Genomic DNA, 20,491 nt, shown 5'->3' with positions numbered 1-20,491 from the left:
AAAGCACATTTCTCTGAGTGCAGATCCTTCATCATTTCTACCACATGCCTGAAAAAAAAGAAATGTTGGATTCACTTTATGTAGATGAGCACATTGTGCAATTTGAATTACAGAAATATGTATACAAGCTGGCACAGAGATTTGTATTTAAAGGCAGAAATGACCTGATATTTACTGAAAATAGTGTTGCTTTACCATTAGCTTAACAAGCAGGATTTACCAGAAACACATGAACTGGAATATAATTAAGAAATGAGTTTTTACATTTTTACCATTTTAAATAATCTCTGTTAAATGAATTTTTCCACAATACTATGGGTAAGCCTATTTCAGGCTGTGAGTTTACTGTGGGTGGTTGTGCAGCATTTTGAATTAAAAGCCCTGTGTCATCAGTATTACTGAGATGTGCACAGCGCTTTAACAGTTTTGTATTTTCAGCAGATTCCCTAAAACACAAAACTCATCCTCTGTGATTGGTTGTGGCTCAGCATGCCCCATTGTTCCATCAGCCCGTTTGTTCGCTTGGTTTCCTACGCACAAACAAAACTTTCCTGCTACCCTGGGCAATATTGGGCTCCTCTGTGCTTTGACAACCCGAAATATTGGAATCTCTGACTTTTTCTGAAGGGGAAAAAAGATAAAGGTATGTAATTAATATGAAAACATAATGTGTGAAATGTTATGTGCATACATTATGACATTCTGTATTTCACAGAGATAAAAACTGATTTTTTTCTGCATTTGGTGATTAACTGCTTGAACCCTGATTTTCCTTAAAATAGCTTTAAAATAGTGTGAAAACCCAATTTTTAAAAAATAAAATATTAAAACAATGTACCATGTTTTTACACCATTGACTCTAGTTGGAAAATATATACCTCAAAGATTGTGCATTATTTTATACACATTCTCGTGTTCTTTTTTTCCCCCATTCTTGAGCATGCCATATGTGGTGTTTTTAGAAACCCTACTTTCTTGGTTAGAATTTAACATAAATATCTGGGTTTGAAAAATGTTTGTCAGCACAACAAAAAGTGTTAGAGGTTAATGACTTGTCAGACTGAGCTGACTGCTAATGAGTAATGTTCCTATAAACAGATCTGTCTAGCTCCAGCATAACATTTGTGGCATCCTGCCAAATGTTTTTAGATATTGTTTTATTCATGTCTAGTGCTGTGCTCTGTAACAGGAAGTACCCACTGTAATTGGTTCAGCTGGGGCCAAATGTGACGGGGCCCTGACCTGCACTGTTTTCTCTCTCTCTCTCTCTCTCTCTCCCCCTCTCTCTGTCAGTCAGTGTTTTTTGTCAGGATGTACAGCTTCATGGGAGGTGGGTTGTTCTGTGCCGGAGTTGGGAACATACTCCTCATTGTCTCCACGGCAACCGACTACTGGATGCAATACCGTCACTCCAGCAATTATATGCACCAGGGCCTGTGGCGGTACTGTGTGCCTGGGAAATGCATGACACACACAGACAGCATTGGTAAGACTCGTTTGCGTCTTCCACAGCATGTGAGCAGGCAGGCAGATCCTCATTCATATTTATTAAGTCGCTGACAATCAGCCCGTGACCTCGGCACTAACCCTGATCAGCACTGGGGTTACTTCCCTTTGGGGAATTTTTGGGGTGTTTCATGTGCAGACTCAAGTGTAAAGAAGTTGGAAATTTATGTTACTGTCATGTAAATGTTCCCAAGAAATCCCAGATGTTTTTTTTTTGTAGAAATGCTGCATTAACGCAAGTGATTTTTACACAGAAATTGACTCTCCAGAGGAAAGGAACAGTGCGTATTTTTTTAAGTCTATCCCTATTTTACTCCTGTTAGACACAAAAGTTTCATTTTCAGTCATTTTTCCTTTGTTTGAAGCAACAACAGGGGGTACTAAGCCATTTCCAAACACTAGATGGCAAACTAGAGCTGTCTCCTAGATGAGGAAAAGCATGAATAAACATAACTTGACTTGGGTATATGACTCTGAATTCTTTTAGTACTGGGCCTTCTTTTAAGCCAGCTCTCTCAGGTCTCAGACCTCCCTTGTATATTCTCACCCACAGCGTATTGGGATGCCACCCGGGCCTTCATGATTCTTTCCCTGCTGGCTTGTTTCATTGGCATTGTGATCGGAGTCATGGCCTTCATCCACTACTCCTCCTTTGACGGGTTTGATAAGACATTTGCAGCCGGCATCCTCTTCTTCATCTCCTGTAAGCTCCTCACCTCATTACATACATGCAAGTCTATCGTTAAGATGTTTATCATTTAAACCTCATGATTTAATTTTTTTTGCAGGCTTCTTTGTGTTGCTGGCCATGGCTGTCTACACTGGAGTGACAGTGAACTACTATGGTAAACGCTATGGCAGCTGGCGGTTCTCCTGGTCCTATATAATGGGCTGGGTGGCAGTGGTGCTCACATTCTTCTCAGGTATGCATCCTACCACCAAGACTTGTTGTTGTTTACACTACACATTGTACCTCTTCTCTTGATAATCATATTGCTTTCTTCCAGGTATCTTCTACATGTGTGCCTACCGGATGCATGAATGCCCAAGAAACTCTAACTCACGCTGACCTGCCAAAGACTGCCAAACACAACACTGGTCCATAATATACGACCGAGAGGAACCAATATCCCAATGAACTTTCCAACTTCCTGTTAAACTAAATATTCATGATGAAGCAAAATAAATAAGAAAAACAATGGCTTTGTTGTCTACTTTGTCTCTCTGCATTAATAAGACTTTAAAATATCGATGTACAATACTATCTGTGACACCAGTATCGGGCCTCATGTGACTGTACTTGACATCAGCAAGTGAATTTGTTAGTTTAAGACTAGTTACTGTTTAGAGTCATATATCTGTGTATGGAAGATGTAATTATTTCCATTTGTAGCAGTAAAACTGGGGTGTTTTTTTACAAAGTTATGAGTAAAGAGCTAAATGACACACACGTGATCATTTAATTTCATGATGTTCTACCAACAACATCATCAATGTCCTATTTAAAAACTAAGTGAACCTGAACTCAACAAAGACAATCTTTATCACTTGATGAAGTGCTTAATAAATCTTTATCACTGTTGAGGGAGTATTGTAGCAGATGTTACAGACAAGTGTGTGGGTTAGCTTTCAGAAGTTTAAGGACACAATGAAGTGGTCAAAAATTATTAAACAAAATGCATTTAAACGTCTGTATTGCAATCTTATTAAAAAATCAATTTAGTTCTCTTTATAGATAGGTAAAACTATACTTTCTGACAGATAACATTTTTACTGCAAAATCCACTCCACTTTACAATCTTATTATTATTATTTTTTTTTTTTTTTTTTACGTGTCTTTTCAGGACAATACTAGTTGTAAATAAAATATAGACTAACTAAGTCTAACTGAAGGAGGACCACATGACTGTATTAATTCGGATCTTCTCTCATCCCTCTTCCTGTCTCAACACCTAAAATCAACAGCAGTGTATATTGTCATCGTAGCTGCTGTAAGGTGATGAAAAGAAAAGGTATGAGTCCAAAATGCAAAACGCTTTTATTTATTCTTTAGTTTCAAAGTATTGCACAACATCCATCATTTCGGCCACAAAATCAGCTCATGAAGAAAAAAATCCTGCTGTGGTAATGCAATCATGGACTGGTTTAACAAAATGCAACATAGACTCCTGGAAAAACTGGCAATCAAAAAAGCTACAATGGAAGTGCTGCCCTAAGTCTGGCATAAAAATATGATCAGATAGATCCCAATAGAGGCGTGGTAAATGGTTCTGAGTATAACAATTTAGATAACTGTGATATTATGAACATGATCACCCTCCACACTAACCTCGAAAGAAGAAAGAGAACAAGCTCATGCAAGTCTAGGCAACCTCTAGTTTAGTCGACCTCCTCGATGGTGGGGCCGGAGGATGCTCCTCCTCCGGGAGAACCACCAGCTCCGGGGAAACCGCCTGGCATCCCTCCTGGCATTCCCCCCGGCATCCCACCTGCACTCTGGTACAGCTTGGTCATGATGGGGTTACACACCTTCTCCAGTTCTTTCTGCTGGTGCTCAAACTCATCCTTTTCTGCAGACTGAGAAGAGAAAGAAGGGACATTTCAGTATCAATCTGATGTCAGTCTGACAATTATCTTAACACTTAAGCTGTCAAAGTTTACAACCACAAAACTGGACTACACTTCTGACCTATACCTGGTTTTTATCGAGCCAGCTGATGACCTCATTACACTTGTCCAGAATCTTCTGTTTGTCCTCATCGCTAATCTTGTCCTTCAGCTTCTCATCTTCCACAGTAGACTTCATGTTGAAGGCGTAAGACTCTAGACCGTTCTTGGCAGCCACCTTCTCTCTCTGCACATCATCCTCAGCCTTGTACTTCTCCGCTTCCTGGACCATACGCTCGATGTCCTCCTTGCTAAGGCGACCTGAGCAGCAGCAGTGCATGAATGAATGCATGAATTTAATAATGTACTAATCTCACATTTATGATTGATTAGATACATTGATTACTTTATATGTTACCTTTGTCGTTAGTGATTGTGATCTTGTTCTCCTTCCCAGTGCTCTTGTCCACCGCAGACACGTTCATGATGCCATTAGCGTCAATATCAAAAGTCACCTCAATCTGAGGAACCCCTCGGGGAGCAGGGGGGATTCCAGTCAGCTCAAATTTCCCCAAAAGGTTGTTGTCTTTGGTCATGGCCCTTTCACCCTCAAACACCTGTGAAAATAACATCAGGTCAACCCATCAATGAAGATTTGTTTGAAATTTAAGATGTTCTCCAAAATAATTAAGTGTTCTTTTTAGCTAAATAGAGGAAAAAGCAGTGGTGGTCATACCTGAATGAGCACACCAGGCTGGTTATCTGAATAGGTGGTAAAAGTCTGGGTCTGCTTTGTGGGGATGGTGGTGTTCCTCTTGATGAGAGTAGTCATGACTCCTCCAGCAGTCTCAATGCCCAGAGACAAGGGGGTGACATCAAGCAGCAGCAGGTCCTGCACATTCTCAGACTTGTCACCTGACAGGATGGCTGCCTGCACAGCTGCAAAACAAATGGATAAATGTGTAGCTTTTTATTATTACAAGTTAGAACCATTATATTTATGGCCAAACAGGGACCACACCTGCACCATAGGCTACTGCTTCATCTGGGTTAATGCTCTTATTGAGGTCCTTCCCGTTGAAAAAGTCCTGCAGAAGCTTCTGGATCTTGGGAATACGAGTGGAGCCTCCCACCAAGACAATATCATGGATTTGAGCCTTGTCCATCTTGGCATCTCGGAGAGCCTTTTCCACAGGCTCCAGGGTTCCTCGGAACAGGTCTGCATTCAGCTCTTCAAACCGGGCTCTGGTGATTGAGGTGTAGAAGTCGATGCCCTCGTACAGAGAATCAATTTCAATGCTGGCCTGGGTGCTGGATGACAAGGTGCGCTTGGCCCTCTCACAAGCCGTGCGCAGACGACGCACCGCCCTCTTGTTGTCGCTGATGTCTTTCTTGTACTTGCGTTTGAACTCAGAGATGAAGTGGTTGACCATGCGGTTGTCAAAGTCTTCTCCGCCCAAGTGTGTGTCGCCTGCTGTGGACTTCACCTCAAAGATGCCGTCTTCAATGGTCAAGATGGAGACATCAAATGTGCCGCCGCCCAGGTCAAAGATGAGGACGTTTCTTTCAGCTCCAACCTGTAATTTGAAATGATTTAACCGTAATTTGACAAGAGTATTGGATACATCCACTTCTCAAACTTCATGTTGAAAGTCTACATTACTTCAGTAGTTATAAGTAAGTACATAGTACAGGTTGGACGCACTGTAACAAAAATCCTTAATAATTAAAACTTTACCTTGCTGAAACCTTTACCCTAATAATTATTTTACCTTTTTGTCCAGGCCATAAGCAATAGCAGCAGCAGTCGGCTCATTGATGATACGAAGCACATTAAGCCCAGAAATGGTCCCAGCATCTTTGGTAGCCTGGCGCTGAGAGTCATTGAAGTACGCAGGCACAGTCACTACAGCATTTGTTACAGTCTGCGAAAAGGAAATGGTTGCATGTCACAACAATTAATGGGAAATTAATAACATTTTGAACAGTAGTTATGCATTTTTTCATTGTATTAAGTTAAATTGGATTTTACAGATCTGTAGTTTAAAACAGCAGAACTGGTAAACAAGACACAAATAGAGCAATGTCCTCTTTATATCTTGCAGTCAAAATAATGGGACTTGAGTTGGTTAAGGTGTGTATTACTCATGCAAACCTCCATGTCTTTAATCAAAATATAAAAAATTGTAAAAATGTATTTTGTAAAAACTAAAGCACACAGGTGTACCTTGCCAAGGTAAGCCTCTGCAATCTCCTTCATTTTCAGCAGCACCATGGAGGAGATCTCCTCTGGGTAGAAGGTCTTGGTCTCACCCTTATACTCCACTTTTACTTTGGGGCGTGAAGCATCATTAATGACTGTAAAGGGCCAGTGTTTCATGTCTGACTGGACAACAGTGTCATCAAAGCGACGTCCAATAAGACGCTTTGCATCTGAGAAGCAAAAGGATACCATTAATAACCAGAAACAACTAATCATACTTGATTTTTCTAGAAAAAAAAGTCATACCAAATACTGTGTTGGTGGGGTTCAGTGCCACCTGATTCTTGGCTGCATCGCCAATCAGCCTCTCAGTGTCGGTAAAGGCTACATAACTGGGCGTGGTCCTGTTTCCCTGGTCATTGGCAATGATTTCCACCTTGCCGTGCTGGAACACTCCTACACAGGAGTAGGTAGTGCCCAGGTCAATACCAACTGCTGGTCCCTTAGACATGGTTCCTGAGAATCTGAAAGTAATCAGTAGTTAATCATACACTGGCACTGAACTGAAAATCTGGATGTATGACACGAGTAACTTAAGCTCTCCTTGACTGCTATGGTGGCTACTATGATGCACATTTGTTGTATTGGGTAATGAGGCTATTATCAGAGTCTGAGCTGCTCAAGCAGAAGTGGAAAAAAGCTGCCTCAGTGAAGTGAGGGTCCACAGCACCTGTTTTCAAGCCTCCCCACTTTTGACAGCTTGGCAACGGCTGCCTTTATTATGGCAACAACAGAAAACAGGGAGGCAACAGCCTTTTCTAGGAAGCAGGTTTTCAGTAGCCTGATTGATAAGCTGATCACCTTTCTTTGATGAATCGATGATCAAATGCATAACTGGTCTGATTCATGCTCCTCCGGTGTGCGCATTTGCTGCTGCTCTTATATGATGGTAAACTGAATATATTTGGGTTTGAGACAAAACAAGCAACTATAACATGTAAACTTGAGCTCTAGGACCTTGCTACTTTCTATTTTATTATAAATATTTATATATTAAATGCTGTTCAAAACCATGATAAAAACCATATCAACCCTGGAAAAGGAGCTGATGATTTGTTCCTAAATTGACTCAGCAACAAAATTGTCACGATGACTCAGTGAGCAGTATTTTCTTGGAACTGTTTTTACTGTTGCTACAGTAGCAGAAGATCAATATACTGTAATGTTAGCCTACTGTTAAGCCACATTGGAGGTCACTACACCTAAAGTAGGAAATGGTTCTCATGTTGGTGTGATGGGCCTTGCTAGGAGGGAACAGAGACATTGTAAGGGGGTGCACATGACAGGGGGTAAGAAGTTTGGATTTCTGTACTTCGATTCAGGAAGTAAAGTGCATATCAGAGTGAAACAATTAGTCATATAATCAATTAGTCAATTGGAAAAGACTAGCAGGAAATGAATCAGCAATTATTTGAATAATCGTTCAAATGTTTTCTCGTTCCAGGTTTCTCAAATATGAGTATTTGCTGCTTTCCCCTGTCTTTGGGGGTTGAAAAAACAAAAAACAAAAACAAAAACAAAAGAAACAGACATTTGAAGACATCAATTTAGGCTGACGGGACTTGTGATGAGCTGTTTTTTAAAACTATCAATTTAACATTTTATAGTCTAAATGGTTATTTAATTTATAGATAATGAAAATATTCCTTTTTGACAGGGAAGATAATGGAGAAATTTAAGGAAATTGACCTTTTTGTCATGTACTTGATAATTTTTTTTACATAACATTTATTTGTCAAAGTCCACATACAAAAAACATTTTTCTCATACAAAGACAAGAGGTTTACTAGATTCAGCTCATTTCCATTGTCAGTCCCTGGGTAGGTAAACACAAACTTATACAACTGATTAATTTAGAACATTCAAGTTCAAAATACAGTGAATACTAAATTAAATAACAGATCCAAGTGTACAGACAAATTTAAGTCATGACACCCAATACTATGCAATATATATAAATAATCATTCCCGCTCAGCCCCAATTTCCAGCAAACCTTAACCTTTATTGGTAGGCTACACTTATTTTATAAGATTATCATAGGTTTTATTTATGTAAAAATGTATCTGAAAAGTAACTAGTAACTTTACCTGTCAAATACATGTGGTGCAGTAAAAAGTACAATGTCATCATAAATGCCTAAGCACCTTAAAAATTTAACTTTAGTACTTGAGTAAATGCACCTAGTGACTTTCATTATTACACAGGACAAAATATAGGCATCTTTGAGTCTTTTTTGTGTAGGTTTGTGCAAAATCTGACTTACATTTCTATTTTGCAAGACAGACACTAATGAGAAATATGCAAGTTCATAGTCTTGATAGTGTTAACACAGTTCAACTTGGTTAGTATGTGTTTAAAATAATTTGGCTCAGAGGGCAAGGGAGTGCATCCTGCATCATTAGCTTTAGCTGTCAACAGCAGCTCCAGTACAGGAGGGCGTGTCACCTATGATTTCAGGAGGGTGGGAATTTTCTGGGTCATTCCTTTCACTTCCTTGTAACTTGCACGCAAAATTTCAAGACGCCATGAAACCTCTTCTGCAGACGTGCATTACTTCATGTGGCATATTAGCAACTTTGCGAACCAAATCCTGAACCAGCGTGTTAACAGCGTCATTTCATACATGTTGTTTGCCATGTTATCTGTTTAACTGTTTTGTTATTGTTGTATGTAAAATGTTAATGAAATGCCAAACAGGTTAAAATGCATAATGACGTTACAATAATTTAGTTCACAGCATCAATTAGTACGAGAAGTTGGTAACGATAGACGATAACTAGCTCAAGTTTAAATAACGTAACTGTAGCAGCCGTTAACACTTACGTCGCACATGTTAACGTTAATTAACGTTAATTAAGTTAATGTAATGTTAAAGTAGTTGACAACCTCTGTGCAGTCAAAGTTATAGCCTAATACATCGTCCACCTAGCTATACTCACCTCCGTTAAATTCAGAATCTGTCGTTTTATCGGGTTAAAGTTACAGTGGCTGTTCCTAATACTGGAGGTTGGCCTCTCCCTGAGCGACTCTCTCGCTGTCCCCCTCTCTCTGTCAGTGTGACGGGTCCCGGCTCCCCGCTGTCAGTCGCTGTGTGGGAGCGGCCGCGCCTCCTCAACATCATTCCCACTCAGAACTCTCTGGAACACAGGAGGAGCGATGCCGGCCAATCCTCTCCCATCAGTCTCTCTGCCTCTCTCAACGGTCCAATTAAAAAATCGGTCTGTGCATTTCCACAGCAGTTGCTACCAGGAATATGCATAAATGGATTTTGAGAAAATGAGCCCCTGCAGTGCAAATGTAAAAGGTTCCCACCCCTCTGTGCAGGAGCCCCAGACTGAAAGTGTTTGTCATGATAATTGCTCATCTCTTTTTGGTCATTTAGTGGTCATTTATGTCTCTTTTGTGTTTGGTGTGCGTCATTTTGTGGTTGTTTTTGTCTCTTTTTGGTTGTTTTGCACATCTCTGTGGTCATTTTTCATGTGATTTTTGGTTGTTGTAGCCTAAGTCTCTGTAGTTGTTTTGCATATCTTTTTCATCGTTATGTCTTTCTGTGGTTATTTTTGGTTGTTTTTGTATGTTTTTGACTGTTCTGCATCACTATGAGAGAAAAGTAAGGCTTATTCTAGTGGTTCGTGACATGGGGAGCCCCTTAAGTAGTCCCAAGTCCCATTGCTGGAATAATCTGCTGTGGGGCCCCAGGAAAAAATTAGCTGTTCTGTCCCAATGATCCTGTTTTCCTGTGGCTCTCTGTTCAGTGTGTTTTTGTCTGATTGAACACTACATTATACCCAGATTTTCTGTGTGGTACTTTAATTAAACACAATTGAAAAAAAAAACAATGGATACTACTCCATTTTACTGGATACATAGGACTCTGAGCAGGGGAGTTATTCTAAAAAAGTAGGCTGCTTAATGCATGAATGCATTTGAAATGGAGAAGCCTTTATTTTACAGCGTGCTCCTGTTCATTTTACTTGAAAAAAGGATCTGAGGCTGTCTTCCACCACTGAAGAAGAAGAATTAAAATGTTATATAACTGTTTGCAGTCAGTGAAAGTACCAGCATACTAAAGAAAGAGCAGATTAAACCACACCCATAAGTGCCAGGTGAAAACCCAGTGAGTCATTTTAGAAGCATAAAGGCTCTGATATGTTGGTTAATAACTGTAAAACACATAATCTGATGAGCAACAACAAATATTTATGTGAGAATAGAAACTGAGATCAGGGTGTGGAAATAAAAGTGGGTCACAGATCATCAAGTTTTGTATCAAATACTGGGATTGGTTTATCATTTAAAGTACAGTACATTCAAAAGTTGTGTCCTGATGTGACCTTTAATAAAAGAGGCTTCTCCTGTGTTACTGTCACAATATATGATCCAGCTCAGGTGTTGCATGTGTTTGAGCGTGTGACTCAGAGCATGGTCTAATTACAGTCAATAGGCTTTGAAAAGAAATCTATTGTAAGGTTAAACTAAACAATTTGATACTTTCCAGTTAATTTGACCCTGAGAAGGTGCAATGGATAAAAAAGGAAGGAAATGATAGGATCAGATAAGATAGATCTAAAAAGTATAAAAGTAAAATGTATACATATGATATGTTTACGCGTGCATATATAAAAAGTAAAAATTAATAGAAAATAACATCGGCAAAAAAACTAAACAATACATGTAACACATGATAGAAACTGTCCCCTGAAATTTACTTTTAACATATTGTGTGGTCAAAAACGGAGGGATCAGAAGGATCAGATAAATTGTGCAGTGACAGGTCTGAACATCATCATTTATTTTGGCACTTAAGTTACCAGCTATGCTCGCTTGTCAACTTTTGAACTCTCAGGTTATTACATGTCTCTACGGGCTAAGGCTAAAATCAAATGCTGACAAATCCATTATGTTAATTTAGAGTGGCAATAAAAAACATGATTAAAAATTTTATGAAAACATTGGCCCTTCACTGTGTGTTATGTAATTTAGGCTGTGAAGGCGGAGCCGGCCCAAGCCTTTATGGGGTCCTAAGCATAATTGGATTTAATCAAGGGCGTATGGTTTGGTCTCAACATTGGTAGAAACAAAACAAAGAGATTTACTTTTTAATGTAGTCAACAAGACGGTTTATTAACATATAAGGTCTAAATTTACATTAAGAAATGCCCATACGAAAATGTGATATATGTAAATGTGTTGAATCTCCATATATGAAATATATGTACATATGAAGTAAAATCATATATATACATACAGTATAGCATATATATGTAAAAATTACATGTTAAACCTGTTAGAAATTGAAACAATATCATATATTGTCATATATGTCTAGCTAATAGAAACATGTATTTGTCTGTTTACATTATATGTTTATATTATAGACATACGTTGCATAAATATATATCCAACCCAAAGCCTGTCAGTACATGTTCATTATATACAGTCAATATAAAAGATAGATATGTATAGTTAGATTTAATAAGAAACAATTAAGAAAATCATATAGAACATATAGAATTTTAATCAGCATGTTGTTATAAAAAAAAAAAGCTGCATTTTACTAAATAAATAGAATAAATAAAAAGCCATAGTATAGTAAGGCAAAAAAAAGTCATAGCATTTTAACACATTACAGTCGACTGTTAACCTGATGTGCATGTCTTTGGAAAATCGTGCTGCCACATCAAAAAGTCATAGTATAGTAAGACATTAGAATGTCATAGTATAGTAAATCATAAAAATATCATTGTACAGTGAGGCATAAAAACTCATTCTATAGTAAGACGCCCCCCACCCCCAGGCCTGGTGGCCATGAAGCCCTAAGCAGCCGCTTAGTTTGATTATGCCTTGGGCCGGCCTTGGGTCTGAATATCATAATGTATTTTGGCACTCAAGTTACCAGCTATGTTCACTTGTCACCTTCTGAACTCTCAGGTTATTACATGTCTGTACAGGCTAAGACTGAAATCAAATGCTGACAATTCCATTTTGTTCATTTAGGGTGGTATTAAAAAATATGATTAATAATTTTATGAAAACATTAGCTCTTCACCGTGTGTTATGTAATTTAGGCTGCAAACTATATTTTTCACAATTGTGTTCCCATGAGTCCCTTTAGTGGATTCACCATTGAACTGCCTTTACTGTTGCATCCCTATAGACAAGAAACTAGTTTTGCCCCCTGAGACACATGACTACCATTCTTGTTTCAATGTAAACATCAATACACACCTTTGTTCCCACTTAGAGTGTATGATGTCTATTATTCCTCACATTTCTGTGAATCACATTCCTGGACACATGAGAGTGTTATGTACAGGCATGTGTTATGTACTGACATTGTTACCAGGATGCCTGTTGAAAAAGAGGAAGGATAGCATGCTTCAAAAAATGATTCAAAGTATGGGAAAATTGCAATTACTGAAAGTGTTAAAAGCCCAATTAACAATAATTGTTTGTGGTATTTTGTGTATTTTCAAGTGTGTACAGTATATGTGTTCCCAAGCTCAAGAATGAAGCTCCATGCACAAAATAGTCTGGGAGAAGCCAATATTTTTTTCATGAGCCAATTCCATTCACTGAATGAAGACCATTCTATAAGGCTGAAAGCTTAAAAAGCTTGTAAGTGGACTGAGTTAAGATTATTTTGGTTACAGATAAAGGTCTGTGTGTTTAATGATTTTAATAATTATGTAATTCTCTGCCACTGAATGTGGTTTCTTGCTGGTAGCAGTGGTGGTGATGGTCGTTTCAGCCGTCATTGCATTTATAATCCAAGAGGTTATAATATGTCCTCTAAGCAGCACTACTTCCTCAGAGCAGCCTGGATGCCACAGTGACTCCCTATTGGGAAGAGACAAGATGGTCGGCTGGACCATTACCATGCTAACTTAGATAGATAGATAGATAGATAGATAGATAGATAGATAGATAGATAGATAGATAGATAGATAGATAGATAGATAGATAGATAGATAGATAGATAGATAGATAGATATTAGGCAGTTCTTGTTCTTAAGTTGAAGAAAAGACGTAATAGAAATATAAGCAAAACAAGAGTTAACATTGGTGTTGCTTTCCACGGAGACAGCTCTTGGCGAGTAAAGGAACAAATTGATGCAGAACTCGCAATTTTTCTTCTAAAGTAAATAGCTGTTGCTGGGTGACCTAAACATACCTTTGGCATTTCTGCTCTATAATTTCTTGTTACTTAATAATCTACACACCTTAATATGATGATACTGATTTATCTGTGATAAGCCGGGCCCCAGAATCAATGCATCACGGCAAAACTCACAATACATGCTGCTGGTTTGTTTGGCAACACTATCTTTCCGAGGCAACACAGTGTCACCGATACAGCGGCATCTTATCTGTGGTCTCTTCTGATGAAAATTTTTAATGCTCCATGTCTACATGTCAGCCTATTTTTTTTTAATACAAAGTGAGGTTAAGTTCATCCTCAAACTTCATCTCTGTCAGAATGAAAATCATCTGTTTTCCCATTCAAGACCTGCAGCAAACACTAACTGTATCCGCTCCTTTCTAAGACAGAACATTTGTGTTTTTGATCTTGGGTCCTGACCTAAATGTGTTCACAATTCCCCAGGGTGACCACATTTAGTGCTTGTGGGTCCAAGTTTTGAAAAAATGCGCCTTCAGTAACACTGATGGCATGGCTTGCAGACAAATGCTTATTTAGACAACAAAAGAGAGATTAAAACTGGCATTTGAAATCGGATACATCTAAAGTAATCCAACAGGCACCTTTTTCAGGCTGTACCCTCATGGTGTATTGTGGTGGTACTCTTTAGGGACGAGTTACTCAGGAGGCCCTTTCGTGTTATGATGCTTCACAAAAGACTTTGGATTTCTTTCAGATAGGTGTGTCCTCTCTTTGCAGACTGTACAAAATAGCACTGAAATTTTCTATTTACAGTTTACAGCCTGAGGTCATAACAAAAACTGATTCATTACAAAACAAGACTTTTATCACATTAAAAGATCTCAAAAGGTAAAACTTGTGATCAGATCACTGATCCTGGTCTTTCATAGGCCGATGAAAAATTGTTACTTGAAACTTGTTTTGTTGATTTTACATAAAATGTAAGAGCTAAGCATTTCAAATGCAATGTATTTTTTAAAATGTACAATTTCCAACCTTTTGTTGAAATATTTAATTATCATTAACTTCTAATACCTTAAGTATATTAAGCTGATAAAACGTGTGTAGTTAAGACAAATTCCTCTTTGCATATATATGTAAAGTGTTATTATCACACACACTCCATTACTTAACACCAGAAAAAAAGTCTTGAGGTAGGGAACTGACAGTTACATTAACATAAGGGGAGCTGGAACCACTTGTCATGCCAAACCGCATGAAGTTTATTTTACATTAATTCTTATTAAAATTCAAAAATTATACAGTACATAAAATATGAAAATGTTAAAAGCGCATCTCATATTACACTATTGTCTGAGATGTTCCCCTCACACACCCCTTGGAGGGCGACAGTATAAATGGAGAGATCTGGGAGTGAATAGACACAAAATGAAGACTTACAGGTGAGTCCCTAGATTAACTTTATCAACTCTTTTTCCCACTAGTTTAATACTTTTGGTCATATTTATTTATTTATTCTATACTGTATGAAAGAGCCTATACTTTATTAAAAAAAAAAAAAATTTTCTTTCCATGTCAATGATGGAGAAAGTGCCTGGTTATTTCTTACTTTCTTGACATGCAAAATGCAGTGTGATATGTTTATGTCCTGTGCAAACCTGTGCAACTGAATGTAAGGGTATCAGTTATTTTATGTTGAAGAACATGGAGCATGTCTTTTTGTTTTTCTTTCAAGTGACTGCTTACTGTATGATGCATGATGAGGTTTAAGTTACTCCATTATCTTTGTAAGCTTTTTCCTCATCTTCACAAGGGTAGATAAAAAAAAAATGTTTTTTTTTTCAAAGCACTTTCCCTTGAAAGAAGACAGTGAATGCATTGGTTGCCATTGTTTTGCTGTTTTCTCACAGGTCCACACTCAGAACAATGAGGCTGGTCATCCTTGTGTGCCAGCTTGGCCTAATTCTGAGGACAGAGGCCCAGATACCAGATGATTGCATTACCAGTAATACAAACAGACCTCCAGGTTTGTGACATACACATCAACAACATCTGTATTTACTGTTATTTTCACACATATACTGCAGTTTGATTTATATCCTCCCTTTTTGATCTCTCCTAGAAAACTCTGACATAACTGTGGTCTGTGGCACTGAGCATATGGACCTGAGCATCTACATTTGCCCAGTGTACCAAGCTCTTTACAATGAGTCTTTGATGGTCCTCAATAATGAGTTAAACAAACCTGAGTGTTTTGGGACTGCTGACTGGAGCGTTGACCCACCAGTCTTAAAATTCAAAATCCCCATAAGTCAAACTGCCATCTCCGCCTGCAATAGTGACTTTAAGGTATTCTTGACAATAGCTCTACCTATTATTTTCATGTTTACATCAGTTTAGCAACCATGCCTCCTAGAAATTGCATTTTTATATTCAACCGATTTGCAGCAAACTCTTCTGTTATTGAAAGAAGGGAAATAATTACGTTGTTATTCAACATAATATTGAAAACTGTTGAGTTGTATAGGTAGTGTAGTGTGTAGGGTTGAATTGGTGCATATCTATCCTCAAATTTACTGGAAGACCTCATGCTATGACAGTAAAGAAGATTTTCCATTACATAGGAATGTTAAAATAGTTCAGAATCTCTAGTGAATAGAGTGTAATGTGGTAAAAGTCTGTGTTTTGGTATTAAAACCAGACTTCCTGCATCAAACCATAAATCAGAAAACTGATTTGAACTGTTTTCACCAAAATATATGTTTTCTTTTTCAATAGATAATCAATGAGGTTGGGAGTGGAGAGTTTTCCGACTTCTCAAATGTCCAGTTCGTCAACATTTCTGGCATCGTTACCTCCGTAGACCCCTCTGCGGGTATGATCACCTATCGCCCACAGATCCTGTACAAGTTCTCCTGTCGTTACCCAATGCAGTATCTCCTGAACAATACTGAACTGGGCGTGTGAGTATGCCAAGTGACACCCTCAATAACACCTGCACTGTGGAATAAGCAGGACTGAACCACATTTTTACTCATCCAAGTTTTTTTTTAACACATAATGTTAATTCTGTTTCATTCAATACAGATCAGGTGTCAATTTTGCCATACGAGACAACAATGGTAGCTTCATCAGCACGCTGAGTATGCAGCTCTACGAAGTAAGACCTGCTCTAGCTTTTAGAAATGGGCTGAGAGTATTCTTTAACATTTTATAACTTGATTTTGTTCTTACTTTTCAGGATGAACAATACCAAAAGACCCTAAATATCCCACAAACAGGACTCAACCTGAAGACCAAGATTTATGTTGCAGTTAAAGCTACGAATCTAACAGACAGGTATTTAGGTTTTGCCAGCTTACAGTAAACCACAAGTTCTATTAAAAAGAAAAAACATTTAAAATCCACCTGTCTGTCCTGGAAGGTTCAACGTGCTGCTGGACAGATGCTACGCAACAACAAGTCCGTATCCCTTCCTTAACACCTATTATGATCTTTTTGTTGGGTGAGTCTCATGTTTGTAACCACAGTATATAATACCTTCCACTTACTCTGACACTCAACTCCAAACTAGCGCTTTGTACTTCCCCATGTGCAGTAACACTACCTGTCTCTTTTTTTTTACCCAAGGTGTACACGTGACGCACAAACTAAGGTGGAGCTCAATGGGGCGTCTCAGAAGGCATACTTCTCCTTTGAGGCCTTCAGATTTGTTGAGCACAAGAATCTGACAATTTCCACTTTCTACCTGCACTGCGTCACCAGACTCTGTGAGGTGTCTTCATGTAGCGCATTACTGCCTGTGAGTAAACTTTTTTGGTAAATTCACCAGACTTCCTTTATGAGTTCCTAACATAATTTTAAGATATCACAAATCGGTACATCATGTATGTAAATCGTACTGAGTTTGGTTCGTCTTTACTAATTTTCAACAGAACTGCGGTTCCCAAAGCAGGAGAAAGAGAGAGACTCCGCCTGTGTCAGCCAACACTACAGTCACCTCGCCCGTCATACTTGTGGGCAAACAAAGCAGTGGTGCGTCTTTAACGCAAAATACAACAAACATATCCTTTTATTCTATCATCAGAATATAAAGTAAACAATATAATCTCAAAATAAAATCTTGATTTGCTCAGTTGATTAAATCTGACTAAAACTTATGATAAATAAAATTAACCAGGGCCACAATGACCATTTTAATATCTTAATATCCTTATATGAGTAGTTTTACATTCTGGGGATACTTATTCATTTTTCTTGCTGAGAGTTAGATGAGAGGATCAATACCTCTCTCATACCTGTACATTAGAGCCAAAAGGTGGTTAGCTTAGTTTAGCTTAGCATAAAGACTGGAAATAGGAAAACCACAAAATGTAATTTATACACTTGCATGGATTAAACAAAGGATATATTTTAGACATGTGAATCAGTGAGCTTTAAAGGTGCTGTAGGGGGCATTGTTTTTAACCTTTGGACTGAGCCAGGCTAGCTATTTCAGCCTGTTTCCAGTCTTTACGCTAAACTAAGCTAAGCTAACTGGCTGCTAAACTGATGGAAATGGGAGTGGTATCAATTGTCTCAGGAACAGTGAATAAATGCATTTTTCAAAATACAAACTTTTCTTTGATCAGTTATGTTATTAAAGACAATAAAAGAATCCTGTCAATTACTGACCATTGTTTTGGCTAAATCTTTCAGGAGATTCTCCAACTTTCTTGGCTTCTCATGGTAAGAATCTTCATTATGAGTATGTGACGTGTATCTGTCATTCTCTGTGATTGTTTGTCTATATGAATACAGCGTAATGGCCTGGGTAAAATTGTTTTTGATGGACTACCTTGTTGGTTCATATTCATTCAGTAACTGGCAACATTATTAATTACTGTTAATTAACGATGTATATTCTCGTGTGATATCTTTATTCTTTTCTTCATCCCTGCTCTTGCAGGTTTGGCATCTGAGAGCAACTACAGCAGTCCTGTGGTGGCTGTGATTGTATGCATCGTCATCCTAGCTATTATCCTCGTCGCCATGGCTGCATACTTTGCATTATACATCAAGCGGAGAAAACCAGTCATCCAGTAACATCCACAGACTGAGAGTGGTGTCCCTTCACTTATTTCACAAACTGACAGTTTTCCATTTCACATACAAAGCATTATAACACAGTGGTCAGCGATTATCTAGGCAAGCAACTTTATAATCATTTCGAATCACATAGTTTATAAATGTGGAGATGAGGGCACAGAATCTGTTATAATAATTGTGTATTATTGTATTATTATATGATTAAACGTTAGCTTTAATCATGTTGTCAGTCATATTGAAGTATTAACTATTGGTGGTATCTTTTGTAATCAGTTAGAAATGGCTCACTTTTCAATTGTTTTCAATGAGAATGATGAAGAAAGTAGTCATGCTTTATTGTTTGACAAAACACATCATTAAACTCTCAGTTTTAACTTCGTCTCTTATGGCTGAACAGACTGAATGAGAGAAAGCAAACAGGTTGGTGTAAATGATGAATAACTGGGTAATATAAGTGAAGTTGGAAACTTGTGTCGATTATACTGATCTAAACAACAGTTTCTGCTGTACTGTGTCAGTTGTAATTACTGTACATTGAAATATGTGATTAATGTAGAAGACTAATAATTTGAATGTACTGCACTGTACATGTGCTTGATAGCCAGAGTTTGTCCCAAAAGACCCAGGTTATCTGTGTGTCATTTTGACTAGTCATTGATTTGGTCATTTCCATTATTGAAGCATTGAACGAAAATAGAAATTTTAATAGCCCTGAAGTGGCTCTTAATTTTATCCAATCTTGATGCCCTGTCTCATAGAGAAGCCCTGTGTCAAAATCTAGTTTTAAGACTTTGAATATCAATCAACTCCATTATCCTTAAATCTGCAGGAACAGATTTTTTTTTTCCATTTGGGGGCAGCAAAATCAAGTTGTGAACATTGACATATCACAGATCAGATAGGACCCACACGCAAACTCATAGGGCAGAGACAGGATTAAGGCAAAACAAGTGAATTTACTAAAAAACAGTCTGTTCCAGAGTTCAAATCCAAAAATCAGTCCAACCAAAGAGAGGTACAGAGGGATCAGGCAAAAACTCACGATATATTAACCACGACAGGTCAAAATCTGGAAAAGGTTATATATATATATACAGCTCTGGAAAAAATTAAGAGACCACTGCAAATTTTTCTGAAATCAGCATCTCTACATGTGACAGCCATTCCATTCCAGTGTTGAATTCCAATACAAGCACACCTCATTTTACTTAATGAGGTACTGATTAGGTGATCACCTGAACCAAATCTTATTAAATGAGGAAAAGTATAAAAACCACTGCTGTGGTCATCACTATCCTCTTGCAATAGGACCAGCTGGATGGCAAAAACAGTGCTAGTAGTACCTCAAAAGTAATTGGAATCAAAAAAAATAACAATTGGCCGTGCCAAAAGAGTTGAAAAGAAAAGTTTTGAGTGAGGAAAAGACGGGTTCAATTCTGGCTTTACTGGCATAGGGATACAGTGAGTGTCAGGTTGGTTCCATCCTAAAAATTTCTAACCGGGATGACCGTCAACTTGTTCGAATGTCACTCAGCAACCATAGGATGACATCAAGTGGCCTACAGAAAGAATGGTAAATGGCAGCTGGGGTGAAGTGCACAGCGAGAACGGTTCGAAACAGGCTCCTAGGGGCTGGGCTCAAGTCGCAAAAGACCATAAGGATTGGACCATAGAGGACTAGAGTAAGGTCATCTTCTCTGACGAGTCCAGTTTTCAGCTTTGCCCAACACCTGGTCGTCTAATGGTTAGACAGAGACCTGGAGAGGCCTACAAGCCAAAGTGTCTCGCATCCATTGTGAAATTTGGTGGAGGATCGGTGATGATCTGGGGGTGCTTCAGCAAGGCTGGAATCGGGCAGACTCGTCTTTGCGAAGGACGCATGAATCAAGCCACGAAGAAGGTT

At 38.3% G+C, this 20,491-nt stretch overlaps 3 protein-coding genes across 4 annotated transcripts; 2 read left to right on the top strand and 1 right to left on the bottom strand.

The window, feature by feature from the left end:
* Positions 1 to 360: 360 nt before the first annotated feature.
* lim2.3 (lens intrinsic membrane protein 2.3) lies at positions 361 to 3,413 on the top strand. Of its 2 annotated transcripts, XM_056374076.1 has the most exons (5): positions 361 to 643; positions 1,294 to 1,486; positions 2,060 to 2,209; positions 2,295 to 2,429; positions 2,514 to 3,413. In XM_056374076.1, the coding sequence occupies exons 2-5, from the start codon at positions 1,312 to 1,314 to the stop codon at positions 2,573 to 2,575; spliced, it is 522 nt and encodes a 173-aa protein (XP_056230051.1). In that variant the 5' UTR covers positions 361 to 643; positions 1,294 to 1,311; the 3' UTR covers positions 2,576 to 3,413. The 2 variants fall into 2 exon arrangements, with proteins under 2 accessions (XP_056230051.1, XP_056230052.1); XM_056374077.1 differs by lacking the exon at positions 361 to 643 and having other exon boundaries at positions 935 to 1,486.
* A 112-nt stretch (positions 3,414 to 3,525) lies between these two features.
* On the bottom strand, positions 3,526 to 9,509 carry hspa8b (heat shock protein family A (Hsp70) member 8b). Its single transcript, XM_056374075.1, has 9 exons — positions 9,317 to 9,509; positions 6,623 to 6,840; positions 6,341 to 6,546; positions 5,886 to 6,038; positions 5,135 to 5,690; positions 4,850 to 5,052; positions 4,532 to 4,730; positions 4,202 to 4,434; positions 3,526 to 4,083 (listed from the first exon to the last, which is right to left on the bottom strand). Exons 2-9 carry the CDS (start codon positions 6,825 to 6,827, stop codon positions 3,886 to 3,888), a joined length of 1,953 nt encoding a protein of 650 aa, XP_056230050.1. The 5' UTR covers positions 6,828 to 6,840; positions 9,317 to 9,509; the 3' UTR covers positions 3,526 to 3,885.
* Positions 9,510 to 14,931: 5,422 nt separating this feature from the next.
* On the top strand, positions 14,932 to 18,585 carry si:dkey-4p15.5 (zona pellucida-like domain-containing protein 1). Its single transcript, XM_056374228.1, has 10 exons — positions 14,932 to 14,942; positions 15,411 to 15,526; positions 15,623 to 15,849; positions 16,279 to 16,463; positions 16,588 to 16,660; positions 16,742 to 16,839; positions 16,925 to 17,005; positions 17,131 to 17,302; positions 17,436 to 17,535; positions 18,449 to 18,585. The coding sequence occupies exons 2-10, from the start codon at positions 15,427 to 15,429 to the stop codon at positions 18,583 to 18,585; spliced, it is 1,173 nt and encodes a 390-aa protein (XP_056230203.1). The 5' UTR covers positions 14,932 to 14,942; positions 15,411 to 15,426.
* The last annotated feature ends 1,906 nt before the right edge of the window (positions 18,586 to 20,491 follow it).

This window comes from Seriola aureovittata, chromosome 4 (genome assembly GCF_021018895.1).
Source record: "Seriola aureovittata isolate HTS-2021-v1 ecotype China chromosome 4, ASM2101889v1, whole genome shotgun sequence".
In the NCBI taxonomy this organism is placed as follows: Eukaryota; Metazoa; Chordata; class Actinopteri; order Carangiformes; family Carangidae; genus Seriola; species Seriola aureovittata.
Note: the sequence above shows the minus strand (reverse complement) of the source record. Positions and strands in the feature narration are given on the sequence as shown.

Bases quoted from the DNA above. Each gene is read 5' to 3' on its own strand.
- hspa8b (XM_056374075.1), bottom strand. From the start codon at position 6,827: ATGTCTAAGGGACCAGCAGTTGGTATTGACCTGGGCACTACCTACTCC. The intron at 6,039-6,340 runs GTACACCTGTGT...TCCTTTTCGCAG, and splicing joins CAGAGGCTTACCTTGGCAAG to ACTGTAACAAATGCTGTAGT. The intron at 5,691-5,885 runs GTAAAATAATTA...TTCAAATTACAG, and splicing joins CTTATGGCCTGGACAAAAAG to GTTGGAGCTGAAAGAAACGT.
- si:dkey-4p15.5 (XM_056374228.1), top strand. From the start codon at position 15,427: ATGAGGCTGGTCATCCTTGTGTGCCAGCTTGGCCTAATTCTGAGGACA. The intron at 16,661-16,741 runs GTAAGACCTGCT...CTTACTTTTCAG, and splicing joins TGAGTATGCAGCTCTACGAA to GATGAACAATACCAAAAGAC. The intron at 16,840-16,924 runs GTATTTAGGTTT...CTGTCCTGGAAG, and splicing joins GCTACGAATCTAACAGACAG to GTTCAACGTGCTGCTGGACA.
- lim2.3 (XM_056374076.1), top strand. From the start codon at position 1,312: ATGTACAGCTTCATGGGAGGTGGGTTGTTCTGTGCCGGAGTTGGGAAC. The intron at 2,210-2,294 runs GTAAGCTCCTCA...TTTTTTTTGCAG, and splicing joins CATCCTCTTCTTCATCTCCT to GCTTCTTTGTGTTGCTGGCC. The intron at 2,430-2,513 runs GTATGCATCCTA...GCTTTCTTCCAG, and splicing joins GGTGCTCACATTCTTCTCAG to GTATCTTCTACATGTGTGCC.